This window comes from Cervus canadensis, chromosome 25 (genome assembly GCF_019320065.1).
Source record: "Cervus canadensis isolate Bull #8, Minnesota chromosome 25, ASM1932006v1, whole genome shotgun sequence".
Classification (NCBI taxonomy): Eukaryota; Metazoa; Chordata; class Mammalia; order Artiodactyla; family Cervidae; genus Cervus; species Cervus canadensis.
In genome coordinates, this window is record NC_057410.1 from 52,837,235 (window position 1) to 52,862,034 (window position 24,800).

Genomic DNA, 24,800 nt, shown 5'->3' on the forward strand with positions numbered 1-24,800 from the left:
TTTCATCTGAAATAATGGATATCTACTATTTATATGGAGCTTCTTCAAGGCCAACCATAATATGAGCAAACAGTTCCAGGGAACAATAGTAACTTAAAAACAAACATCCCTAGAGTATCTCAGGTTTCTTTCCTAAATTGAGTATTTGATTCCAATAGTATTCAAATCTGGGAAGATTTTAAATAGCACTTGGAAACAAAGGCCTTTAACTTAGACTCTTTAAAATGGTAACAATTCATTTTTCCTTTTGCTTTAATCAAGCTACTGATCTAAGTTTAAAGGAAGGTGTACATGTCAGCATTAGGCACAATCTGTTAGTTTCTAAAATCTGAACCACACTCTGGTGGACCAAATGCAGGATCTATTATTTGTCCAAAGAGCAAGGAACAGAACTGGGAGAGAGACATTGGAGAGAAATGCAATTATTGCTCAGGATGTTCAAATTTGGGAAAAAACTATCTGTTTTGATTGTCTGCATCCATTAAACCTCATAGTTAGAAAGCGTTTCCTTCACAAATCCTGAATCCCTGGGATTACTGCAAAATCAAGCTCATGAAATAGGAAAGAAGGGAGGGAGAATTTTCTTAAAAGTGTTTTCATTTCAGGAACATAACTCAATACGTAATTTATAGTTTACCACAGTTCCTTCATCATCATTTCATTTGGTCCTCAGAATCTCAACATACAGGCAAAGGCTGCTCTCACGGTACTTTCCTGAGGCCCAGGAGGTCAGGTGGGGTGTCAGGTAGTAAGGGGCAAAGTCAGGACGCGTGTCCGGGGCTTGCTTCTCCCTCTAGGTTCTGTCTTCTCCTCTCAACACAGCATGGGCTGGCCACACACAGATTTTTTTTTTTTTTTTTTTTTTTAAGAAAAAGGCTCTCTTTCTTCCTTGTGCTATCATGTTGCAATAGCAGGGCATTTGGCCTTGCATGTCTAGTGACCTTGCAGATTCATAAAACATAAATAATGAATAATAAACAAGACTTAAATGAACCAACACATGAGCCTGTGACACGGGTAGTAAGTGTTCCAGAATGTCAGGTGGGAGAGAAAGAGAGTTGTGATGACATTAATTCCTCTTAAATATTTGCTCCACATAGTCACTTTCTCCAGAGTTACACTACTTTAAAAATATGTTAGTGATACCTCTGGAGTTCTATTGATTCTTAGAGGATTTTAAAATATGGCACCAGTGGTAGATGAGAGATAAACCATGGCTGTCTACACAGTTTATAACATAGTTAGATGGATTATATCAGGGAGATAATAATTAGGCAGTTAGAGCTAAGGGCAAGGGTGGTAACTTCACTATCAATAGTGATTTTTTAAAATAATTTGAGTTTTGTAGTGGGAATTTTATTCATGTTATTATTTTATTTATTTATTATATTATTGGGGCTTCCCTGATGGCTCAGATGGTAGAGAATCTACCTGCAATGCAGGAGACCTGGGTTTGATCCCTGGGTTGGGAAGATCCCCTGGAGAAGGAAATAGCAATTCACTCCAGTATTCTTGCCTGAAAATCCCATGGACAGAGGAGCGTGGTGGGCTACAGTCCATGGGGTCACAAAGAATTTGATACAACTGCATGACTAACACTTTCTTTATATTATTAATATAATATTCTCAATTATCAACTTAGAATATCAGTAGCAGTTTTGAATGAATGTATAAAGAATAAAGCATAGAGATGAACTGAGTAAATTGAATGAAAGAATACTTTCAGAACAGCTTAACATTTTAACAGTTTGACACAACAAAAGATACACACACACACACACAACCACAATGACAGATGCCTAAATGACACTTAGGTATCTAAATGACATTTAGGTATCTAGCTGTGTGGATGGTAATTTATTAGTTCAAGCAGAATACTATATAAAACATGCTGCTTAAATATATGTATGCATATATAAAAACAATAACTAAGGTTTTGTTCCTGTTGAGTAATGTGAAATTGGTGAAATTCTGCTCCTGAAATACTTTTTTCAAAGCCAGTATTTGAGGATATTGAATGAATAACCTGAATATCCAATCTCTCCCTGTGGAGAGGCAGATCTTACTTGCTTTCTGTCTCATTCTTTCTTTTTCATGCCCTCACATATACCCAGACACAAACAGATGAACACACCTATCATTATGAAACTCAGTTTAAAGTGTTCAGCTGTTTAAACCACTGTACTAAGTACTATCAGGGAAAAGAAATGCACAGATCAATCACACACAATTCCAAAGCCTTCTGCTTTCCCGGTATGGCTTTGATAGTGAGTTTGAATCTTAGTTCTGATACTTACATACTCCATTTTCTTGGGTAAGTTCCTGTTTTCTCTGTACTTAAAAAAAAATCTTGAACTGAGAACAATAATGATATCTACTTTTACAGGGTTGTTAAAAGAGCTCAGTGGGATGACGTGTAAAAGATTTTGATCAGTGTCTGTCACAGAGTAAGCTATTATTGTTGTCATTATGTTATTATATAAAAGATATTACACTCCACAAGAGAATATATACTTAAGCACAGCTAAGTCTAATAGAAATAATTAGCACATGACAAAAGCATAATCAAAATGCTCTGCTCCATGGGTGTGTGTGTGTGTGTGTGTGTGTGTGTGTGTGTGTGTGTGTGTAAACCCACAGTACCCTCAAGTTAGCCTTGGGAGGAAAGGAATAAACCAAGCAGAGTTAATCATTTTTCCAGGTTCTGTAAATACTATCCGCTTTTGCTACTAAATGAATAATGATATCTTCAAAACATCATTTAACTGGAGCATGGAATTATATATGGGAAACTGATCTTTTAAATTCAGCAAGCTGGCCAGCTCAGCAAAGAGAATTTCAGAACAGGAGAAAATGGGATGAATAGTCTTTGAAGGAGCTCCTCTAATTCTGAAATTCTATGATTCCATAATCAAGATACTTGATGGAGTTTCCAGAGACATAAAAAAAGACAATTCAGAAAAACAGCCTTTTCAAATTGTTGTTCCTTTTCCCTTTTACCATACCCCCCCCCCCATTTTTTTCTCGACTATCTTTTGAAGAACTGGTCTTAGATGAGAAATAACATTTACCACATTAAGAAAGGGGGCTTCCCTGGTGGCTCAGCAGTAAAGAATCTGCCTGCAATGCAGGAGATGTGGATTGGATCCCCAAGTCAGGAAGATCCCCTGGAGAAGGACACGGCAAGCCACTCCAGTATCTTGCCTGGAGAATCCCACGGACAGAGGAGCCTGGTGGGCTAAGTCCACAGGGTTGCAAAGAGTCGGACACAACGGAAGCAACCGAGCATGCAGCATGCATGAAGAAAGAGGACTTATTCTGAGTGAGCTGGCTCATCAAGGGAAGGACTCTACTAAGTTCTCGGGGAAGTGGATTATTTACTGATTTGGCTTGTGGTCTAAAGTTGAGGTGTGTGCTGTGGGAGAATGGAAGCCTTTTGCCATTGCATATTATAAAGCAATTAAAGAGAAAAGCACTGGGAATGCATATTTTAGAAATATGGGGATAAACAAGACTAAGTATTGCATGTAAATTAGGGTGATGGAGAGCAGATGAAAAGAATGTAAATAAGAAAAAAAGGCTGATGTTTGAAATTTACTAAAACTCTAAAAATAATGGCTAATGTCAACTAAATCTGATACTTTTTTCTAAGGTGGTGAACAAGAAGCTCCTTTTACACGTTTTGCTTTCTCATTAGTTCATTCATTCATCAAAAATGTATTGATTATTCGTTACATACCAGCAAACAAAGAGTAGGACAGGTATGGTCCCAGTCCTGATGAGGGTTAATTTTTTAGTAACAGAAATGGCCAGAGAGAAAATAGAAGCGGAAAAAGAAGAGTCTGGACAACCCAAAGTGAAAATCCATTTTCTGAATAATAAAAACTTGCTGTATAATCTAATAATCTAAGCTTCCCCACCATACCCCTCGATAACAATCAGGGCACATTCAGTTGATTTCAGTAGTAAAACAATAGCATTTGTGAAAAAGGTAATGCCATCAAAAATACATACAGATCCAGCTCTAAAGGGGAGAAATCCGAGAATACTATCCTCTTGGAAAAATATGATTGATGTACTGTAATCTAGTTGTGATGGATGGTTCTTCAACCTCCCAAGGTGGATGGTGTGGTGCATCAACAATTTAAATTACTCCTCAAATTGGACCCTGACTAGGAATTATAAAGGAAGTATTTTCAAAAGAGGCCACTGCCTAAACAATTCCTTTAATCAACAGTCAGAGGATTTATTTAGCTGATGGTGCCAAACTTTCTTCATGAAGACTACAATGGTACATCCCCCCTAGTTCCTGCCCCTCAAAAGGGTAAGAGGATCAAAAGAATTTTTAAATGCAGATTTTGGTTTATAGAGTTCTTTTTCATCTTCTGGAAAGTGATTACCAGACTTAATCAAGATTCCTCTGTGTATCATTAGCTAATTTTAGCTCTCTCCTTTTTTTTTTGTTTAAAAAAAAAAGAATTTTATTATTTTTTTACAATGAGTTTGGGAAAGACCACTTTTAAGTCCTCTGTGAATTTCATGTTTTTCTGTTCAAGCCTTCAGGGAAGCTAAATTTAAAAGTAGAAAAACAGTAATTAAAAGTGATTAGAACAAGAAGTTTTGGTGCTATGAGATGAGGACTCAATTCTCCCTGTCATAAGCTGAACCAAGAGGCAGGTTTTGGTTTTGATTATAGCTTCACTTGCTATTTTAATAAACATGAACCAGTATTCAAACTTTTAATATCCTGCTGCTTAACTATTTCCAAAGAGCCATCCAGCTCTTTTAAACAGCCTTTGTTTTAGAATTTTAATTTGTCTGGCTCAGTGTCACCTTAGAAAGCTGTAGCCTTATGGTAAACTCCTTTATAAGTTGATTTCCAGAATCCTAAGCGATTCTTTCTTTTCCCCTCCCAACTAAGTGTTTCCTCATGGGCCAAAATCGGTGGTGCTGACAGCTTGCTTGCTTTGTTTTATCTGGTTCCCAGAGAAAATATGAGAGACAAATATGGACAAACATGTCCAGCGTTGACTGGACGCACCACAATTCTGGTGATACTTACAGCTCCTCCAGGAAGCGAAGACTGTGGAGAGGACTCAGGGGCAGCTGACTGATGTTGTTCATACTGAGGTCCCTGAGGGGAAAAGAGGCAGCACGTGAGGAGCAGCGTTCGCCACCACAGGGAAATCCAGCTGTTCAATTCACACATTTTCAAGCAAGACAGCCAAAGGAACTCGTTCTTCTGCTTGACAAATGAATTGCTCTTTTGCATCTTAAATAGATTCCTTCCTCCCACATCCCCTCACCATCATGGACCTTCAAATCAGAGACCCTGGGAGGAGCTTATACAGAATTCAACACGATTTAGACCATTCGTGGGCATGGTTGTAATTCTTTACATTTAAAATGACCCGAGGAGCACAGAAGAGGGAGCAGACATAACTCAACCCTAGATGTAACTCAATGTCGGGTCCTGCTTTAAATTTTGTGACAAAGAAAAATGTCTTCACCATGCAACTTTGAAAGTCCTGTTTCTCTGGGACTATAAGCACCTTTTAAAAACAAATGCTTTGATTCAAAGAAGCTTAAAACAAAACAAAACAAGACAAAAAGCCTATCCCCTCCTTCGAACGTGTTCCTTTTGCAGGTTCTCAGATTGCATTAAATAAGTGAAATGAACCATAAAACAAGGGTGTAATGCGATCCTGCTCTGCAGCACACTTCCTGCTGGGTCTGCACAGTAGTTCCTGGCACAGGAAGCAAGAAGCCACTTTGGGCGGAACTCAATCAATTTTTGTTTTAAGTGAAACTCCGTGTAATTAGATTTTATTCCATTTTTACTTTGCTATTTCTTTACTGTCTTTCACAGAATCCCACAGCATCGCTGGCATATGCCATCTGCATCTCAGAGGCCAAAAGATCAACTGCTAGACAGAGTCTACTCAAGACCAGCTAAGACTACAAAACAGTCAGCGGAAGGTGGACTTAAACAATGACTTGCTCTAAAGAACAGACTTTTGGACTCAGTGGGAGAAGGTGAGGGTAGGACGATTTGAGAGAGGCTCACTGAAACATATACAGTACCACACATAAAATCGGTAGCCAGTGGGAGTTTGATGGAGGATGCAGGGCACCCAAAGCCGGTGCTCTGACAGCCTGGGGAGAGGCGGGGAGAGAGGTGGGGCGTTCAGGATGGAGCGGACATATACCTACGGGTCATACTGATGAGTGCCGAGGACCACACAGTATGGTGGAGTGATTATCCTCCAGTTAAAAAAAATATCAATTGAATTTTAAAAAAATGACTTATTCAAACCTGATTCAGAACTAACACCGTTATCGTCTCGCAGCTGGTCTCCAGACATAAAGTTTATCTTGAGATAAAAATAAAGAGCTTCTTTTTATTATTTAAAAAATTGTTTCATTGACATATAACATTGTATTCATTTTAGTATACAACATCATGATATATGCATATATTGTGAAATGATTACCACAGTAAGTTAGTGGACATTTATCACTACAGTTACAAAAATTTTTTTCTTGTGGTGAGAATTTTTCAGATGTATTCCCTTAGCAACTTTCAAATATTTGTTATACAAGTATTATAGCTGCAGCCTCTATGCTGTACATTCTATCCCCAGGACTTATTTCTCTCATAACTGGAAATTTGTATCTTTTGACCACCTATGCCAATTTCACCCAGGAGCTTTTAAAAAAATCTGAATTATTTTTGTTACTGAAGACACCACACCCATTGCACCTAACCAGCAGGTTTCATTATTGATAGCTTGATGCCTTTATCAAATATTAACTTTTAATCAGGGATGCCAAGAATTAAAGGATCATTCACTCTGTGCCTTTAAAAAATCATGAGTATATACGGGGAATGTAAAATATTTTGCTAAATGTTTCAGAATATGGCAAAACCCCCAGAATTATTAATTTTAATATGCTAATAATGATGCAGTAGCTAAGTAAGACGCTATATTCTCAAGCAAAACTGAACAATGCTAAAAATATAGACTAAAAATTTATGTTGCCCCTATACTCAGAATCTGAATATTTTTCCTGACATTGTTTAGATAAGAGAGGCAAATAACTGATTAGCAATTTTAGTTCCCAGTGCAGATATTTCTCTGAAGTAGCAAGGTTGTTGAGTTCACTGAACAGGCATGTATTAACCTAACCAATACAGTTTCTGAATCCCTTACAATGACTCTATAATCTCTGCAAAGACTTGCTAGTTCTCAGGGATATTCACTTACTTTCAGCTGACATCCCACTTATTTCCTAAAAGGATTGGGTGATTTGCTTTCCGAGCATGTTTATTAGTAACTTAGCTCCAACCAGTCTCCAGAAGCTGGTGTGGATGGCAGTGCAATTGCTCTCCTTTCGTATTTCCTTGTGTGATGTGCAGATCGGTTAGGGACAAACGTCGAGCCTGTCTATGTGCAGGAAGCTCTAACTAGAACAAGGACATTTGCACGTTAAGGAGATTCGTCAGCACTCCATATTATTTTACTATGTATTGCCCTATTTCAGGCGCCTGAAAGTGAAGTTTGTATCAGTGTTAATGCTCAGGGTTCCTCCCGGGGCAGTTTTCATGGCGGAGCGGCAGAGAGCAGGCTTAGTTAGAGGACAGGTTCTCGGGTTGCATCCTGCCTTCCCTGCGCGCTAGCTGCACGGTCTTGAGGAAATGAACCTCCCTGAGTAGGCTTCCTTGTATTTAAACCAGGGTGCCCCTACACTGCTCCCCAGGTGTCTCAGTGGTAAAGAATACCCCTGCCAACGCCTGAGACGCGGGTTCGATCCTTCAGTCAGGAAGATCCCCTGGAAGAGGAAATGGAAACCCACTCCAGTTTTCTTGCCTGGAAAATTCCACAGACAAGAGGAGCCCGGCGGGCTGAGGTCCATGGAGTCATAAAAGAGACAGACCCTAGTGAGCACGCACTCACGTCCCTACATTAATGGTTTCATACCCAAGGATAGCTGTTTCCAGTCAGGAGGGAAAGTGACTGAATTTGCTTCTTGGGAAGGCGAGTACCCCCTCTCCCAACAGGAGCTAATCACTTCTACCTGTTACCTGACATTGTGGTTCAGAAAAGGAGCTCATAACAGTTGGCCCTCCATATCTGTGGGTTTCGCAGGGGCAAATTCGGAGGGCCAACGGTTTTCAGTGGACCAAACCCTTTAAGAGACTCGAGCATCCACAGATTTTGGTATCTGCAGGGGCTCCTAGGACCAATCCTCTGAGCGTACTGAGCAACCAGTCTATTGCTAAAACAACTCTTTACCATGTGTTTTATAACACAGGTTGTTTTCTTTTAAAGAGCCGCTAACAATGCAGATAAACCTATAGTAGAAAAAATAATGATTCAGAGTAAAATGAAATAGGTCTTTAAAATATACATTCAAAGCAGGTAGGGTAAAAATGAGCTTGTCAGCATTCACCTTTTCTGTGCGCAACTTCTGCCTTGATGTTCAAATGTAATACTGGTCTAACTGAGTGCTTCCAAGCTATCCATGGTAAAAGACCAACTTAAAAAAGTTCTAGTTTACTGTGGATTTTTATCTTTAGAAAATATTGTAAAATTAATTACCAGAGAAGTCAAATAGAAACACAAAGACACACAAAATACAAGCCTCAATGTTTTGTTATGCGACTTGACAGAGATTATTCAATTACTGTGAGCATTTCTAAACCTTTACTCTCAAATCCTTATCTGTTGCGGGTTGGTAAAAAAATAACCCTGTTCTGGGTTAGGGTCTTAGACCTGTCCTTTTGGTGAGTAATGCTGTGCTTTCCTTCATGTCAAGAAGGGCACGGCTTAAATGACTTTTAGCCTGTTCAAGTTATAGTAAAACATAATAGAATGAGAATGTTTGGCTGCTAGAGAGGGTTGGCACTCACCAGGGCATGGACACCTGTTTGTAAGGGAAGAAAATGACATCCACAGAGGTGACAGTTCTCCAAGTCACATTGCAGAACTTAGTGGGAAAGCCCCTGGGTTGAAGATTAGATCGATACTTGCCCTAGGATTTTTGCTTTTCCTTTCTTCCTACAAACTTTCCACTCTATACAGAAATATCCTCTCTCTTACTCTTAAATTATTTTCAAACTCTTCCTTTTATTTTTCTATAGTATCTAGTTTTTCTGACTCACATGAAATACATACAACCATAGAAGAATGAAGAGTTCTTAAAAGTTTATCTGTGCCCTTTATCTGTGTTTATATCTGTCCCCTTTTAAACTATCATTTAAAAAGCCCCTGTTTTGACAAAGGATTAATCTCAAAAACATACAAGCAACTCCTGCAGCTCAATTCCAGAAAAATAAATGACCCAATCAAAAAATGGGCCAAAGAACTAAACAGACATTTCTCCAAAGAAGACGTACAGATGGCTAACAAACACATGAAAAGATGCTCAACATCACTCATTGTTAGAGAAATGCAAATCAAAACCACAATGAGGTACCATTACACGCCAGTCAGGATGGCTGCTATCCAAAAGTCTACAAGCAATAAATGCTGGAGAGGGTGTGGAGAAAAGGGAACCCTCTTACACTGTTGGTGGGAATGCAAACTAGTACAGCCACTATGGAGAACAGTGTGGAGATTTCTTAAAAAACTGGAAATAGAACTGCCATATGACCCAGCAATCCCACTTCTGGGCATACACACTGAGGAAACCAGATCTGAAAGAGACACGTGCACCCCAATGTTCATCGCAGCACTGTTTATAATAGCCAAGACATGGAAGCAACCTAGATGCCCATCAGCAGATGAATGGATAAGGAAGCTGTGGTACATATACACCATGGAATATTACTCAGCCATTAAAAAGAATTCATTTGAACCAGTCCTAATGAGATGGATGAAACTGGAGCCCCTTATACAGAGTGAAGTAAGCCAGAAAGATAAAGAACATTACAGCATACTAACACATATATATGGAATTTAGAAAGATGGTAACGATAACCCTATATGCAAAACAGAAAAAGAGACACAGAAATACAGAACAGACTTTTGAACTCTGTGGGAGAATGTGAGGGTGGGATATTTCAAAAGAACAGCATGTATACTATCTATGGTGAAACAGATCACCAGCCCAGGTGGGATGCATGAGACAAGTGCTCGGGCCTGGTGCACTGGGAAGACCCAGAGGAATCGGGTGGAGAGGGAGGTGGGAGGGGGGATCGGGATGGGGAATACGTGTAAATCTATGGCTGATTCATATCAATGTATGACAAAACCCACTGAAATGTTGTGAAGTAATTAGCCTCCAACTAAAAAAAAAAAAAAAAAAAAAAAATTAATAAAAGACACAGCAAAAAAAAAAAAAAAAAAAAAAGCCCCTGTTTTATAGCACATTTGGCCCACAGTTTAGTTTCCTAAAATCAGTGAAGCAATGTAATTCATTTCTTTACTTTTTTTCATCTTTTGCCAAGATGTTGGAGTGAATTTTGAAGAACTGATCACTAGGTAAAAAGATTTCATCAGAAATGGAGGAGTCATTGCCACAAGACAGTCAAATATGTTAAACTATTCTGCCCTGTCTCTGACCCAGGTCTTGTCTATGCTGTGTTAATGACCATATCTAGAAATCTAGAACAGGATTTGCAGAGTTCCATGAGAGTAGCTGACTATATATTGGAATCATCACAGGAGCTTTAAAAAATATGGATGCCTGGATCCTATCCCCTGAGTTTCTGAGTCAGCTGGTCCAGTATGGGCATTGGGATTTTAAAAAGCTTCTCAGGTTATTTGAATATTCAGTCAAGGCTGTGAACATTGCTTACGAGTAACTCTTTCTAAATTTCTAGATGGGTACTCTCAGTTCTACAACTTACTCAAAATTTAGTAGGCTTACTGAAGGTACAGTTTCCTCTGGGTAGAGAGTTCCACCTAAGCAGATACTATCTTTCTCTTGAAAATGTCCTTGCTGCTTGCAACTTTATTATTTTTTCTTCATTTGACAAAATATTAATTGAGCATTGGGGCTTCTCAGGTAACATGGTGGTAAAGAATTTGCCTGCTGATTAAGGAGATGCAAGAGACAGATTTGATCCCTGGATCAAGAAGACCCCCTGGAGTAGGAAATGGCAATCCACTCCAGTATTCTTGCCTTGAAAATTCCATGGACAGAGGAACCTGGTGGGCTGCAATCCATGGGGTTGCAGAGTCAGACACGACTGAGTGACTTAAACATGCAAACAAAATTGAGCAATCACTGTGGTCAGGTCTGGGAACACAGTGGAGAATAAATTCGAGTCTTTCCCCTTTTCTGCTGTCTCTAAGTTTGTTGTTCAGTAGTCAGGTTGTGTCCAACTCTCTGCAACCCCATGAACTGCAGCATGCCAGGCTTCCCTGTCCTTCACTCTCTCCCTGAGTTTGCTCAAACTCATTTCCACTGAGTCAGTAATGCCATTCAGCCATCTTATCCTCTAGCATCCCCTTCGCTTGCCCTCACCCAGCATCAGGGTCTTTTCCAGTGAGTTTGCTGTTTGCATCAGGTGACCAAAGTATTGGAGCTTCAGCTTCAGTCCTTCCAATGAATATTCAGGGTTGATTTCCTTTAGGATGGACTGGTTTGATCTCCTCACAGTCTAAGGGACTCTCAAGAGTCTTCACCAACACCACAGTTCAAAAGCATCAATTCTTCAGCACTCAGTCTTCTTTAAGGTCCAACTCTCACATCCGTACATGACTACTGGAAAAACCACAGCTTTGGCTATATGGACCTTTCTTGGTAAAATGATGTCTCTGCTCTTTAACACGCTGTCTAGGTTTATCACATTTTTTCTTCCAAGGAGCAAATGTCTTTTAATTTCATGACTGCAGTCACCGTCCACAGTGATTTTGGAGCCCAAGAAAAGAAAATATGTCACTGTTTCCCCTTTTTCTTCTATTTGCCATGAAGTGTTGGGACAAGATGCCATGATCTTGGTTTTCTGAATGTTGTGTTTTAAGCCAGTTTTTTCACTCTCCTCTTTCACCTTCATCAAGGGGCTCTTTAGTTCCTCTTCACTCTCTGCCATTAAAATGGTATCATCTGCATATCTGAGGTAAGATATCTAAGGTACTCAAGGTTAATTCTGCTACAAAGCTTGCTTCTGGATCTAGCCTCACTTCTCTCTCTGCTCTATCTTTGGTCAGGTCCCTGATCTGGTGATAATTGTTATGTTCTCCTGTGTACTGTGTCTCCTTCTTCTAGGTCATCTACAACAGGGCCAGAGAGGTCACCCACGCCAGGGCCAGAGAGGTCACCCTGAAAAGTCCATCCGATCATGTCACTCCATTCAGCCGCTGCTAACCAGTGAGAAAGGCACCCCCTGGGATGATTTGGAGAAGTGTGTCCCCTCCAGGAGGGGAGGGTGGTAAATTAAAGAAAAGATCATTTTCCTCCTTCTGAAGTAGCCACAGAGTGGGCTGAGTGGCTTGCAAACAGAGCTTGGCTTGGAGTTCAACCCCCGTTGGGCAGTCCCTGTGCTGGGCATGACCTGCACAACCATAGCCAGCTTAGACAGCCCTGTCTGAGAACTTGGACTGACTCCAGGCTGCTTAGAGGAGCCAGTGTCCCAACTTTCTTAGGCCTAAAGCGCGTTTCTACCTTGATTTCATGCTACTTTATGTAACATGTGTTCCAGTTACACTGAAATTCTCTCTGTTCCTCTTTGCTTTTGTCTTTGCACATGTGATTCTTTTTTCTTTCAAATGCATTACCTTATTTCCAAATAACTACTCTTGTCTTAATAGATGCCTGTGTTTCAGACATAACCTCTTCTCTTTCGAGCTTCGTTGTTCTCTATTTCAACCTCTAGTCCTTTGATACTTCCAAGATCAAAGCCGTGTCTTAGCCTAAGATCACACTTCGATCTCCTGGATCACTATCTCACCATCACTCTCCACTGTCTTTTGTTTCACACTACTGGCAAAACCCCAGCTCTGGGAGAACACCATAATTCATCCTCTCTGCTACTATCTCAGTGCACTGAGAGCTACTAGAAAAGGAAAACTCACAAATGTGCAGATTAGTTACTATAAATTCACGGTCTTTGTGGGCTCTCAACACCGCTGCATAGTCCTGCTATTTGCTATGGCTCAATTTACTCCTGTGGGGACTGCTGCCAACCTTCCCTGCTGGCCTCAAACCTCCTGATCAACAACCACTCCCATCACGGGCACTGTCCCTCTGACTTCGTGGAAATAACTGGGATTCTTTAGACCCAACATGAAATCGGCCAATTTTTTTGGTTCTCTTTTGTCCCCTGCTTATGATACCCACACTTTTCTCTCACTCATGGATGCCACCCTCCACCCTCAGGACGCTACAGCACATTATTTCAGAACAGTTCCTTCTATTTCCTGCATTTTCAGCTTCTTTCTCTTCCCTTCCAATGCATAAACATAGTCAAGTCCTTTCTATGACTAAAACAAACAAGGAAACCCAGATCTTTGGCTCTCCTGTCTCCCTCTACCTGCTACCCAATCTTGCTCATTCCTTTAGGGCTGTTTCTTGTCACTAATTGTAGCCTCTGCCTCCTATTCCCTTTTCCGCTCACCACACACAGGCTTCCATCCTTGCACTCCAGTGAAACTGCTCCCAAAGAAACAGTGCCCTCCATGCTGTCAAGTCTAATGGGCACATGACCGCCTGAACCTCTCCCCCGCACCAGACTCTCTTTCTGGAAGCTCTATACTCTACAGCTTCCGAGGCATCATTCTCTCAGGATTCTGCCCATGCTCTCCCAGCTTCCTGCTTCATAGACTCTTTGTGGCATTGTCTGCTATTTACCCCTTAAGTGGCAGGGTTCCCTGGAGCTCTACCCTGGGCCTAGTGTTCTGCAATCCCTACCCTTTCTTCTTGCTGACTGGTATTTACTCTCGTCATTCCTGAATATTCATTGGAAGGACTGATGCTGAAGCTGAAACTCCAATACTTTGGCCACCTTATGCGTAGAACTGATTCACTGGAAAAGACCCTGATACCGGGAAAGATTGAAGGTGGGATGAGAAGGGGACAACAGAGGATGAGATGGCTGGGTAGCATCACCAACTCGATGGACATGGGTTTGGGTAGATTCCAGGAGTTGGTGATGGACAGGGAGGCCTGGTGTGCTGCGATTCATGGGGTCTCAAAGAGTCAGACATGATTGAGCAACTGAACTGAACTGAACTGAACTTACTCTCATGAGTTTAAGTATTACTTAGATGCCCATAACCCTCCAAAGCCATATTATTCCTCTTCATTGCTTTCCTTCAGAATCATATATCTAATTTCCTTGTGGATATTCCATTTAGCAATGGAATGCACCATGTCTAAAATGGAAATAACTATTTTCTATTCCAAACTCATTTTCCCCACTGTGGGGCCAGTTTCTAGCTAATAGCACCACCATATTCCTGTCAAATAGTCCAAATATTAGACACTATTCAAGCCTTGCCATTTTCTTAATCCTCTCTGCCTATTCCTTTTTCTCTCTTCCAACTCTGCCCTTAGTATCTCAGAGCCAGTCATCTGAAACTGTCTCCTAACTCCAGGAGCCTACTTCTAGAAGACTCCTATTTCTTATTCCTTAAGACCCAACCTCCAAATGATAACTAGAGTGAGCTCTCCAAGAATGCAGAATTAGCCACCCTTCTTAAAACTTTTCAATTTCCCTCTCACCTTCCAAATGGTATCCAGTTTTGTAGCACATCTACCCTTTGTTACTTGGGCATATTGATTATAATTTATCCTTCAAGACTCAGGTTGAGTAGATGTCATCTCCTCCAGATCTACCTCAGCTCTGAGATTAGTGTAAGTGATCTGCTCTCTGTCCTCCTATATCACCCTCACACATTTAACGACATCATAGTGGAATGCTATGATTACGTGTTGACCTTCTGCAGTAGGCTGTATTCCTCATGATCAGCGGCCATTATTTTTATCACAGTCCTTCTAATGTCTAGCCCAGTCTTTCCATGTAGAAAGCACTCAATGAATGTTGAATTGAACCCTCTTGTATTGCATCTGTCCTATGAGTGAGCAGATGATCTTCACCATCTATTAAAATCAAGTTTCTCATCAAAGGAATACAGATCTCCTAAGTGTGAGCTATGTAATCCTTCTGGTATAAAACACTTTTGGAAACAAAACCCACTTTGTGTTGTGCCCCATCTTCCACAATGATTTTTGCTCATAATTAGGGTTGTGGTTTCCCTTTTCAGTCGGTCCTCTGTGTTTTCTGTCCTAGGGATTCCTCAGAGACGCTCACCCACTGAAGGTCCCCTTCTCTCACGCTCAGGCACCTTTACGCTGATGCCTCTCTTCCCCTCCTCTTTCCTTCTGCCCGCCCTCTCCCCATGCTTTTCCTCCTCCTTCCTCTTCCCCTCTTCTTCTTCCTTCAACTTTTCCTTTTCTCCTGAAAAATATCTTTCTTATCATTTGTATGGATTCATTGTGGCATGCATGACTATAGCAGGTACCTAGTCCACCATCGTAAAATCCAGCCACACTGTCTCTATTTGAGACCTGATACATGAACCAGTGAACACAGAGGTCATTCCTTATAGTGTGACTATTAAACAAAGAAGAAAACGACAACACATGGTTCTTTAATCTCCGCCACACTTGAAGACAAGTATTTTCTTCTTTAGCAGAACCACACAATTCCTATTTCTTCTAATGACAATCATATTAAATTTGTTTTAGGAGATCCAATAACATTTAACTTTTTGCCAGACACCTTTGTGAACAAAGGATCCAGGCTGGAACCATTTTGGCATTTTAAAATTGATCACTTTTTAAATAGGTTTCTAGAGATTAGCCCTCCTGTGAACTTCAAAGAGAAAGGTACAGACTTGAGTAGCATTTTATGATGGCATGAATAATGTTATGTCCAGATACTTTTCCATATTATTGTCTTTAACTTTAGAACAATGTATCTTTGAAAAATACTTTCTACTGAATTATAACATATATGAGGAAAGGAATAAATCCTAATTGTCCAGCCTACTGAACTTTCACAATGGGAACACACCCTTGTAAACCAGCACAGATCGAGAACTAATACACTGCCACCACCTTAGAGGCTCATGATTCCTTCCACCCACTGCTCCCCCCAAAAGTAACCAATCTGCTAACTTCTAACACTTTATATTAGTTTTCTTGATTTTTATGTTTCTGCAAATGGAATCACAGAGTGCATAGTATTTTTTTAAAGACTTTACATTTTTAGGCTCACAGCAAAATTGAAAGTATAGAGATTCCCTATATCTGTCCCTTCTGCCAACAGATGCGTGGTGTCTCCCATCATAACGTCCCCCACTGAAGTGGTACATTTGTTACAACTGATGGACCTAATGATGCGCCATAATCACCCAAAGTCTGCGGTTTACATTAGGGCCCACTCTCGGTGCTTTACATTCTATGGGTTTGGACATGAAGCCACCACTATAATATCATGCAGGGTGTTTTCACTGCCCTAAAAATCCTGTGTGCTCTGTCTATTCATCCCTCCATCCCCCAGCAACTATAGATCTTCTTACTGTCTTCATAAGGTTCGCATTTTCCAGAATGTCATAGTTAGAATCACGGGTATGTAGCCTTTTCAGATTGGCTTCTTTTCACTAAGTATTACAGAACATAGCTTTTTGTGTTTTTTTCTAGCATCTTTTACTCACTTATGAAATTTATTCATGTGTTGCGTGTAGCAATAGTTAATTCCTTCTCAGTGCAATATAGTGTCTCATTTTATTGTTAAACTACAATTTATCTGCTGAACTACTGACAAACACTTGGGCTCTTTTCAGCTTGTGGCTATTATGAATGATGTTGCTATAAAAATTTCTTAAATATGCCTTTAGTTGAACAGATATGCAAGTGCATATCTGTTTAGTATATATCTAAGAGTGGAATATCTGGGTCTTGGTGTATATGTATGTTCAGCTTTAATAAATCCTGCCAAACTGTTTCCTAAATTGGCTATCTTGATTCATACTCCTCCAGTAGTGTATGAGAATTCTAGTTGTTTCATATCCGATTGTTTCCATTTGTTATTACCAAAATTGGTATTATTTTGCTTTAAATCTTAGTCATTTTGGCTAAATGTATATATGATGGTATTTCATTGTGGTTTTAGTTATCATTTCCTTCATGTTTAAGAGAGTTGAGTATCTTTTCCTGTGACTCCTGACCATCAAGATACTCGTTTTTCATGAGGTAGCAGAAAAATATCTTTTTGGACGACATTCAAACTAAAATTAAAACTTACTTGTTGTAACAAGTGAAACTATGCACTGATATGTTAAGGAAAAAAGCTAATAATTTCCTTGCTCCTCTTCTAATAGTATTATTCTTCTGAGGCCTCAAAGTTGTTCTTTGAGATAGTTGATGGTGTAACACTTAGGAGCATCTATTTTGGAGCTATTCTGCCTTAGTCCTGGCTTTGCTGTTTTTGAACTGAGTAACCCTGAGCAAGTTATCTAATATCTTTGTGCCTCAGTTACCTAATCTGTGAAATGGACCTAATAAAAGTATCTGCTTTATGGAATTTCTGTGAGAAATCATTGAGCCAATATGTGTAAGATACTTAGAACAATACCTGACATGTTACAAGCACCACATATTTGCTATCATTATTACTAAAACATAGAATCCCCTTTATGGTTTTACAAATGAAAACTCTTACGTGTTCAGATGTATTAAGAGTTGAGAAATGTTAGCTTATTGGTATTTAGGATTATCTTGAAAAAAATCTCTTTAAAGTTACTGTTTAGAGACAGTAAGCTTATGTTCTACTGGTCCCTTTGCTTTATTAGCATTAATTCTTTTTTTTTTTTAAGCATTAATTCTTAATAGAAGCTTTGAAAAGATGGAGCCTCAGAGCTCTGTCAGTAATAAGAGAAGAGATACAGTTTTTTGGGTAGATCACTTACCTAAAAACCTCATGAACTCAGAACATGCCTTCAAATAGAGAATTAAACAAACACAGAACAAAATAAAAACAAATGAACAAAGAAAAAAGTTACCAACAGCAAATCAAAGCTTTTTAACAATCAGAATCAGAAGCCCATAAAGCTAGTGAATGTTTAGATACTTGTTTTTTTTTCCTCAAAGGAAAAGGTACCAATCAGAAAGAAAATATTCTTTATTTGGACAATCTTGGTTTTTGTTTGTTGGTTCGGTTTGGTTTTGAAGTCCATAGTATCAAATTACCTGGGGGAAGCAGGCTCTATGAGGCTGGCAATGATATGGAAAAGCAGATTTAAGGGTAAAATTACATCATCATTATCATCATCAATCACATTGATCTTTGTTCATTTAATGTAATAGTTCTAGATATTCCAAAAGCTTTCAACCAATTTGGAACCAAAATTTCCCCTTAACCTAGTGAAGAGCTTCATATGTTCCATCCTTTAGGGATGGAAAACAGAAAAGTTTAAGAATCTAGCAATACACTATCTCTTCTACTTCTCTCTATTCTCTGTGAACAATTCTAGTCTTGGACTTGTACCTGCACTACAGATGTTTGTTTCTAACAGGTTTATATTTGAACTTCTCCATGTAGTTGATTGGGTAGTCACCTAAAACTCAACGTATTGACTCCTTGTTTTCTTTTTCCCAAACTAGCTTTTCCCATTGTGTTTTCTTATCTTTAGCTTTCCCAAGCTAACACTGGCAGTAAGTGGCAGAGCTGGGGTCTGGACCTGGTCCGCCTGACTTCAAAGCATGTGGGGCCAGCCCTGAGCACCTACACAGGGCACTAGAACCCAAGTTCTAGCTTCTGCTCTTGGCTGTCCCAGCTTCAGTCTCTGTGGTTCAGTCCTGACCCACTCGATTAGGTTTGCATGCTGTGTAGGGGCTTCCCAGGTGGCAGAGGGGTAAAAAATCTGCCTGCCAATGCAAGAGATGCAGGAGACTTGTGTTCAATCCTGAGTTAGGAAGATCCCCTGGAGGAGGAAATGGCAACCCACTACAGTATTTTTGCCTTCCAGGACAGCGTAGGCTGGTGGGTCCATGGGGTTGCAGAGTCCCTCTAAATCCTTCAAACAGTCTATATTCCAGTCACACCAGAGTGCCTTTTATTCTCCCAAGATGTCCTGAAGTTTTGCCCTCTAGATTGACACAAGACATATCTCCAGTGAACTTTCTGTTTGGAGGAAACTTGTCCTGTGATTTCCTATGCCCAGGCTTTGCAGGAGTCATGAAGACCAAAGAAAGTGCAAGTCAAGTGCGGGCACAAGGCCCTGTACAGGGGAAGTTGACATCACCCCTCCTAGCCACGTTGGCCTGCCTCTATCCTCCCCATCCTTCCTTCCTAAGTGCCTCTTCCTGCTTCTACTCCCAGCCCTGCTATAGACGCTCCACACAGTGGCAAAATGTAGCTTTTCAAACCAGAAATAGAGAATTCCCTGGGACAGCCTGAAGTTTCCCCAGTGCATTCCAGTTTGCTCGTAGGTTAAATCCAAACCCCTAGCCTGGCTGAAAGACCCCGGGAGGCCTGGCCCCTGCCTCCCCGTCCATGCTCAACCTGACTCACCTCATTCACCCGCTTAGCTTTTATGTGTCATGGGGCGGCTCCTCCCGGACCCCAAGTACCCCCCTTACACGGGTCTCTTCCATGTGTTCAGGCCCATGACACTCATCTGCACCTCACCCTCCCCTCCAAAGGCTGCTCCTCTTCATTTTGAAGCATCTCTTCAGATAAGTCTTCTCAACCTTCCAATCTCGAATCACTCCTTTCCTGTCTCTGCTTGTTCTTTTCCCCTCCTCCTTCTACTCCCCTCCCTGCAGAACCACTGGGCCGGCTGGCCACCTCCCATCACAATTCTTTTCACTGAAGAATAGTTGATGGTCAAGCCTCCACTTATTTTCCTGTCCTTCTTTCTTGAATGCCATGGGGGCAGGGGGCTGCTAAATCTCCAGCTTTTTGCATTTGTTTTTCTGGGGGATGGGCTTGATTCCTGTCTTCTGTACAATGTAATGAACCTCCGTCCATAGTTCATCAGGCACTCTGTCTATCAGATCTAGTCCCTTATGTCTATTTCCCACTTCCACTGTATAATTGTAAGGGATTTGATTTAGGTCATACCTAACAGTCTAATGGTTTTCCCTACTTTCTTCAATTTAAGTCTGAATTTGGCATACATTCTATTATTTTGCTATTGAATAGTATGTGAGCCTGCATAGACACATCCCCTTCTCTCTAAATTGAAGGCTTTCTCCCATTAAATGAAACAATCTTTACTGTTCTTACCTCAGCTATATGGAGAATGCGAATGCAATGTTTATAAAATGTATTCTGAGATCCTTTGAAGTGCCTACTATATACTTAATCAACTCCTGTCATTTTTGCAATGCTTTAAAGCATTTAAAACTCATGACAAAGTAGTAAAAACAGAACAGAAATGTAATTCTCCAAAAAGCCAGAATGCTGCTAGGTTTGAACTGAATTAAATTACCCAAGAGTTTGATTTAAACATTCCTTTTCTTTAAACCAAAATAATCCTAAACACTGGCTTGCATTTGATAGATGAGAGACAAAAATTTCTCCATGTGACCATGGCACTTTTCAATTATGCTTTGGAAATAATTTCCTAGTCTTCACTTCAATCTGAGGCTGATACACCAACTCTAAAGAGAAACTATTCAATTTCAGATAAACTTTTTCCAATCAGTTTAAGCAAGATTCCAGTAGAGGGAGCAAAGTCAACAATTAGAGAAGAGAGACAAAACTCAGACATTCATTCAACAGGGCAAAGACCAAGGACTGAATTAATCTGAGAAATACCTAAGACCTAATTTTACCTACCAATAACTTGGCTTATTCATTTACTTTCTAAAGTATTGCAGTCATAAAAGCAATTGTCTGCCTTTCTAACAACTGCTACAGAACATTCGTTGATATGCTTCCAAGCGTCTCAAGAGCCAATAAGTCACTGATGAACTTTTAAAAACAACCAAAGCTGTAATCATTCATTGTTATTGGTTAATAAGTTGCAAAGTTTGAGAAAATGTAAAAAGTGTAACAGTCTTTTAGATCAAGTCTGACTACACATACAATCAGAAATGAAAAAATGTTAGTGTAAGCCCTATCAAATGTACAATTACGAACTGAAAAAAATGGAAGAGGAAAGAATGGGGAAATCTTACAAAGGTAAAACCCATGCTTGTATGTTTACAATGCATCTTGTGAAGGGGACTGAGTCAGCTGCGGGAACGCAATGAGCACACGTTGGTGATGAAGCTGAAAGAGCAACACAGGTAGGAAGGCGCACCAGCTGCGAGGGAGGAGGGAGCGCGTCCCCGAACCTGGCTGCCCCGCGGAAGCAGAGCGCGGGCGCTCGCGGAGACTGCCGGCAGCTCTCCCGCCGCCGCGGCAGGCGCCCGGGAGCTGGGGCAGACACAGCCTGCGCGCCTGCAAGGCAGGCTTACTACGGCCCCTGGCCGTTCATCGTCGTGGCGGGAGGCCGCTGTTAAAAAGAGAAATCCCCCGCACCACTTGTGGAATCAATGACACGAGAAGGATTTTACGAATTAATACAGTAGTGTGTAGTTCTAAATGTGTGCTCATGCATTTGAAACTTTTTATTCTTATTTTACTTTAAATTATAATTACATTTAAATATTATTTTAAATCAAAATGGTTACACACACATATATGTTTGTGCCTGTATACATTTATGCACGCACACACACACACATATAAACAACTACAAGCCTTATAAAGAAAAAAACAAAAACCCCAAACCTAAGCCCTCAGGCCCCTATGGCCCTTTCTGTTCCTGATTCCCACTTCTCAGAAGCAACCATTCGTACCTGAGTCTCTCATCTCTCAAGAGTCACTCTTTGCAAACTGCAGCTTTTCAGTCTTCTACCAGTTACTCCTTGTGCCGGGGGTTTGCATGGTGATGTTGCAGTTGTCTGACTGTCTGAGCTAAGAAGACGCCGAACAGCTCATTATTAAACTTTTCAGTGAATCTCCCTATTTTCAATAATCCTTGACCTTAAAGAGAACCCTCTTCCGGGGACTTGCCCGCTGGTGCACCTGCCCATGCAGGGGACGCAGGTTCACCCCCTCGCCCAGGAAGATGCCCCATGCTGTGGGGCGACCAAGGGGCGAGCCGCAACCAACTACGGCCGCGGTCGGAGCCTGAGCTCTGCAACCAGAGAAGCACCACTTTGAAAAGCCCCTGCACCAAAGCCGGGAGCAGCTCTGGCTCACGGCAACAAAGACCCAGCGCAGCCCCCCAAAAAACAAAAAACAAACCTTTTCTAGGATTTTACACAAGAATTGACTTGCTTCTTGACTTAGTTCATGCCATTTCTCTGCTAATTCACTTCACACATTTATTAACACATCCTTCCCATTATAATTTTCTCTCCTGTTCTCTTTATTTTTGTAGGTTTATGCTTTTTAAATTACTTTTCTACCACTTGAAATAAACCTGGATTTAATCTGCTTTGTGTTTTTGGTATTTTTTTCCCTTAAGCTGAAGCCACACACCAATTATTCAAATATTACTTGTTTCAGGTATAATATTTCACTCTTACAATCCATAACAGCCTGATTTTAAAAATAGTCATGATATATTATTTTCATGACTTTTCTCCTAGTCATACGGAGGAACTTTGGTCCCCAACAGATTTTCTTCCCAAATCATTCTAGAAGTTCCAGCCTTGGCTGGGATGACTCATTTGCATACCAGGAACTAGTTCTTTTGACCATAGTGTGGTATCTACTGTTTACCCCTTCTTCTGCCCTGGCTTGCCAGGGTGATAAGTGAAAATGCTATCAATGATCACTCAACTGTGCCCCAGAGGCTCAACCCAGATATTTTCCACCTGAGACTAAGAAGTATCCAGGGCTCTATTGGTACCGCCGGCGCCGGCCACCACCATTGACGATGCCACTGCTCTTGACCCAGACTTTTACAGGTGGGCACAATTCCTTTTACATTCATCCTTCAAGGGTCTTGGGTCCTCCCTGTAAATAACCTCTTCCTCAGTTAAGCTTGAATCCCAGAGTAGAGACAACTTGGGTGCAAGTTAAGTAACTAACCCGGAGAGATCTTACTTACAAGTCTGGATGCCTCCAAAAAACAAGTCTTTTATTTTTTCATGTCCATAAAGCTGTCAACACATTTTCAATTAGTTGGGAGGGCTTCTTGAGGAAGATGAGATTTCAGTAGCTTTTTTTTTAGTGTCAAAAGAAAGAAAAGGGGAGGTGGGCATTCAGAGGGAGTGGCTGGAGTTCCAGCAGGTGGGTTTGTGTATCTCCATTGTCTGCCCACTGATCTGAGTGGCTGGACAGTGTCCTATTCTCTCATTAATAAGTGAGCCCCATCTGACCATCTGCTCAAAGAGAACAACCTTCCTACATACAGCAATCTTATGTTTTAATTGTTGACATACTGGTGATTTTTCTATCCTATTAGCACTTCCAAGCGAACTCTCAAGGTCCCAAGGTAGGAGTAAAATGACCAAGGAGGACGTGAGATATACAGAATAAAAGCTTTTGTTTTTTAAGTAAAATTAAAATGTTAAAAGCTTCATAGGCCAATGAATCTAACATAAATCTCCCCATAAAATCTCTCCCAGATCTTAGCTGGTTGGGAATTAATCTCTTCTTTCACCAAACTAAGAACTTTTTTGTTACTTACATTAAACAGTTAATCATGTTTTTACTATCACAGTTCTCAGAGGCATCCAATGTTTAAACTGAGTCTTAGGGAGATGTGTTGGCTGAGATGAAGGGAGGGGTGAAGAACTTTAGGAGGGGACAGCATGCACAAAAGCATCTGGCATAAGAGAGCAGGCTGCTCTCCAGAAACTACAAATAGGCTGGCATAGTTGAGTGGAGTGCTTGCATTGCAACGAGACCCAACACAAGACCTATAAAGCTTCAAGGGCCAGGACCAGACCAAGCTGGCCTCATATTAAGAGGCTCATATTGGCCTCTCATGTTGAGAGGCTCAGAGTATCCTGGAGGCTCTGAGAGCCACTGCAGGATTTTAAGCAGAGAAATGACATCATCTTTGGATTTAGTAATTCTCTTGGGTGGTATTTCTTTTTCCTTTATTTAAAGATTTTAAATGGGAGTGATGTTTTGTTTTTGGAGATCGTGTAGTATATTTTAGTTTATTTTCACTATTTCTTGATAGAGTACATTATTGTGTTATTTTTTGGTGCATATTCCATATTAATTTCAAATTAGACACACTGACAGGCTTCATTAGAACAATTCTTCACACGTTCTTGCTTTTGTGGTCAAGCAATCTTCCTAGATGTATTTTTAAAAGCCTTACATGTCTCCTAGCTTCAGACAGGCTGTAAGAATCTTCCTGAACTTATGTGCAATTCCAATTAGTCATAGATTAAAACATTAATGTGGACAGATTAAAGCAGAAGCCCTCATGCTTTATTTCCTAATATCATCTGTCTTTGCTTTGAAAATCACACCAATGGAATCTTCTGCATCTGTACACCCCAAAGGCAATTTAATCCCCCTTGGCCAACATTAAAGCTTTAAAGTAACTCTATGCTATGATGTATTTTTCCTCCTTTTCCAAAGTCAAGCATTATATAATTCACTTTTTATCAGCCTCATTTTTGTAGATGCTCAGTTGCCACACTGTTTCTAGTTTTAACATCATCTAAAAGGAAACTCGAAAGTTTAAAGTTAAGTAAATTGATTTTTCCACACATTGTCATGTGGAACTGAACATAGGCAAGGACGTAATCTAGAGTGCATTAACATATGTTTCTTTGTAGTATTTTTATTAATTCACTGTTTTAAAAGATCTTGGAAG

The 24,800-nt window shown here is 40.4% G+C and overlaps 1 protein-coding gene across 1 annotated transcript in view; it reads right to left on the bottom strand.

Annotated features, from left to right (window-relative positions):
• LGR5 (leucine rich repeat containing G protein-coupled receptor 5) overlaps positions 1-24,800 on the bottom strand; it is a 127,191-nt gene that overhangs the window by 64,930 nt on the left and 37,461 nt on the right. The window contains exon 2 of the mRNA XM_043447171.1: positions 5,063-5,134. Coding sequence (XP_043303106.1) covers positions 5,063-5,134 — 72 coding nt within the window. The remainder of the gene's footprint in view (positions 1-5,062; positions 5,135-24,800) is intronic.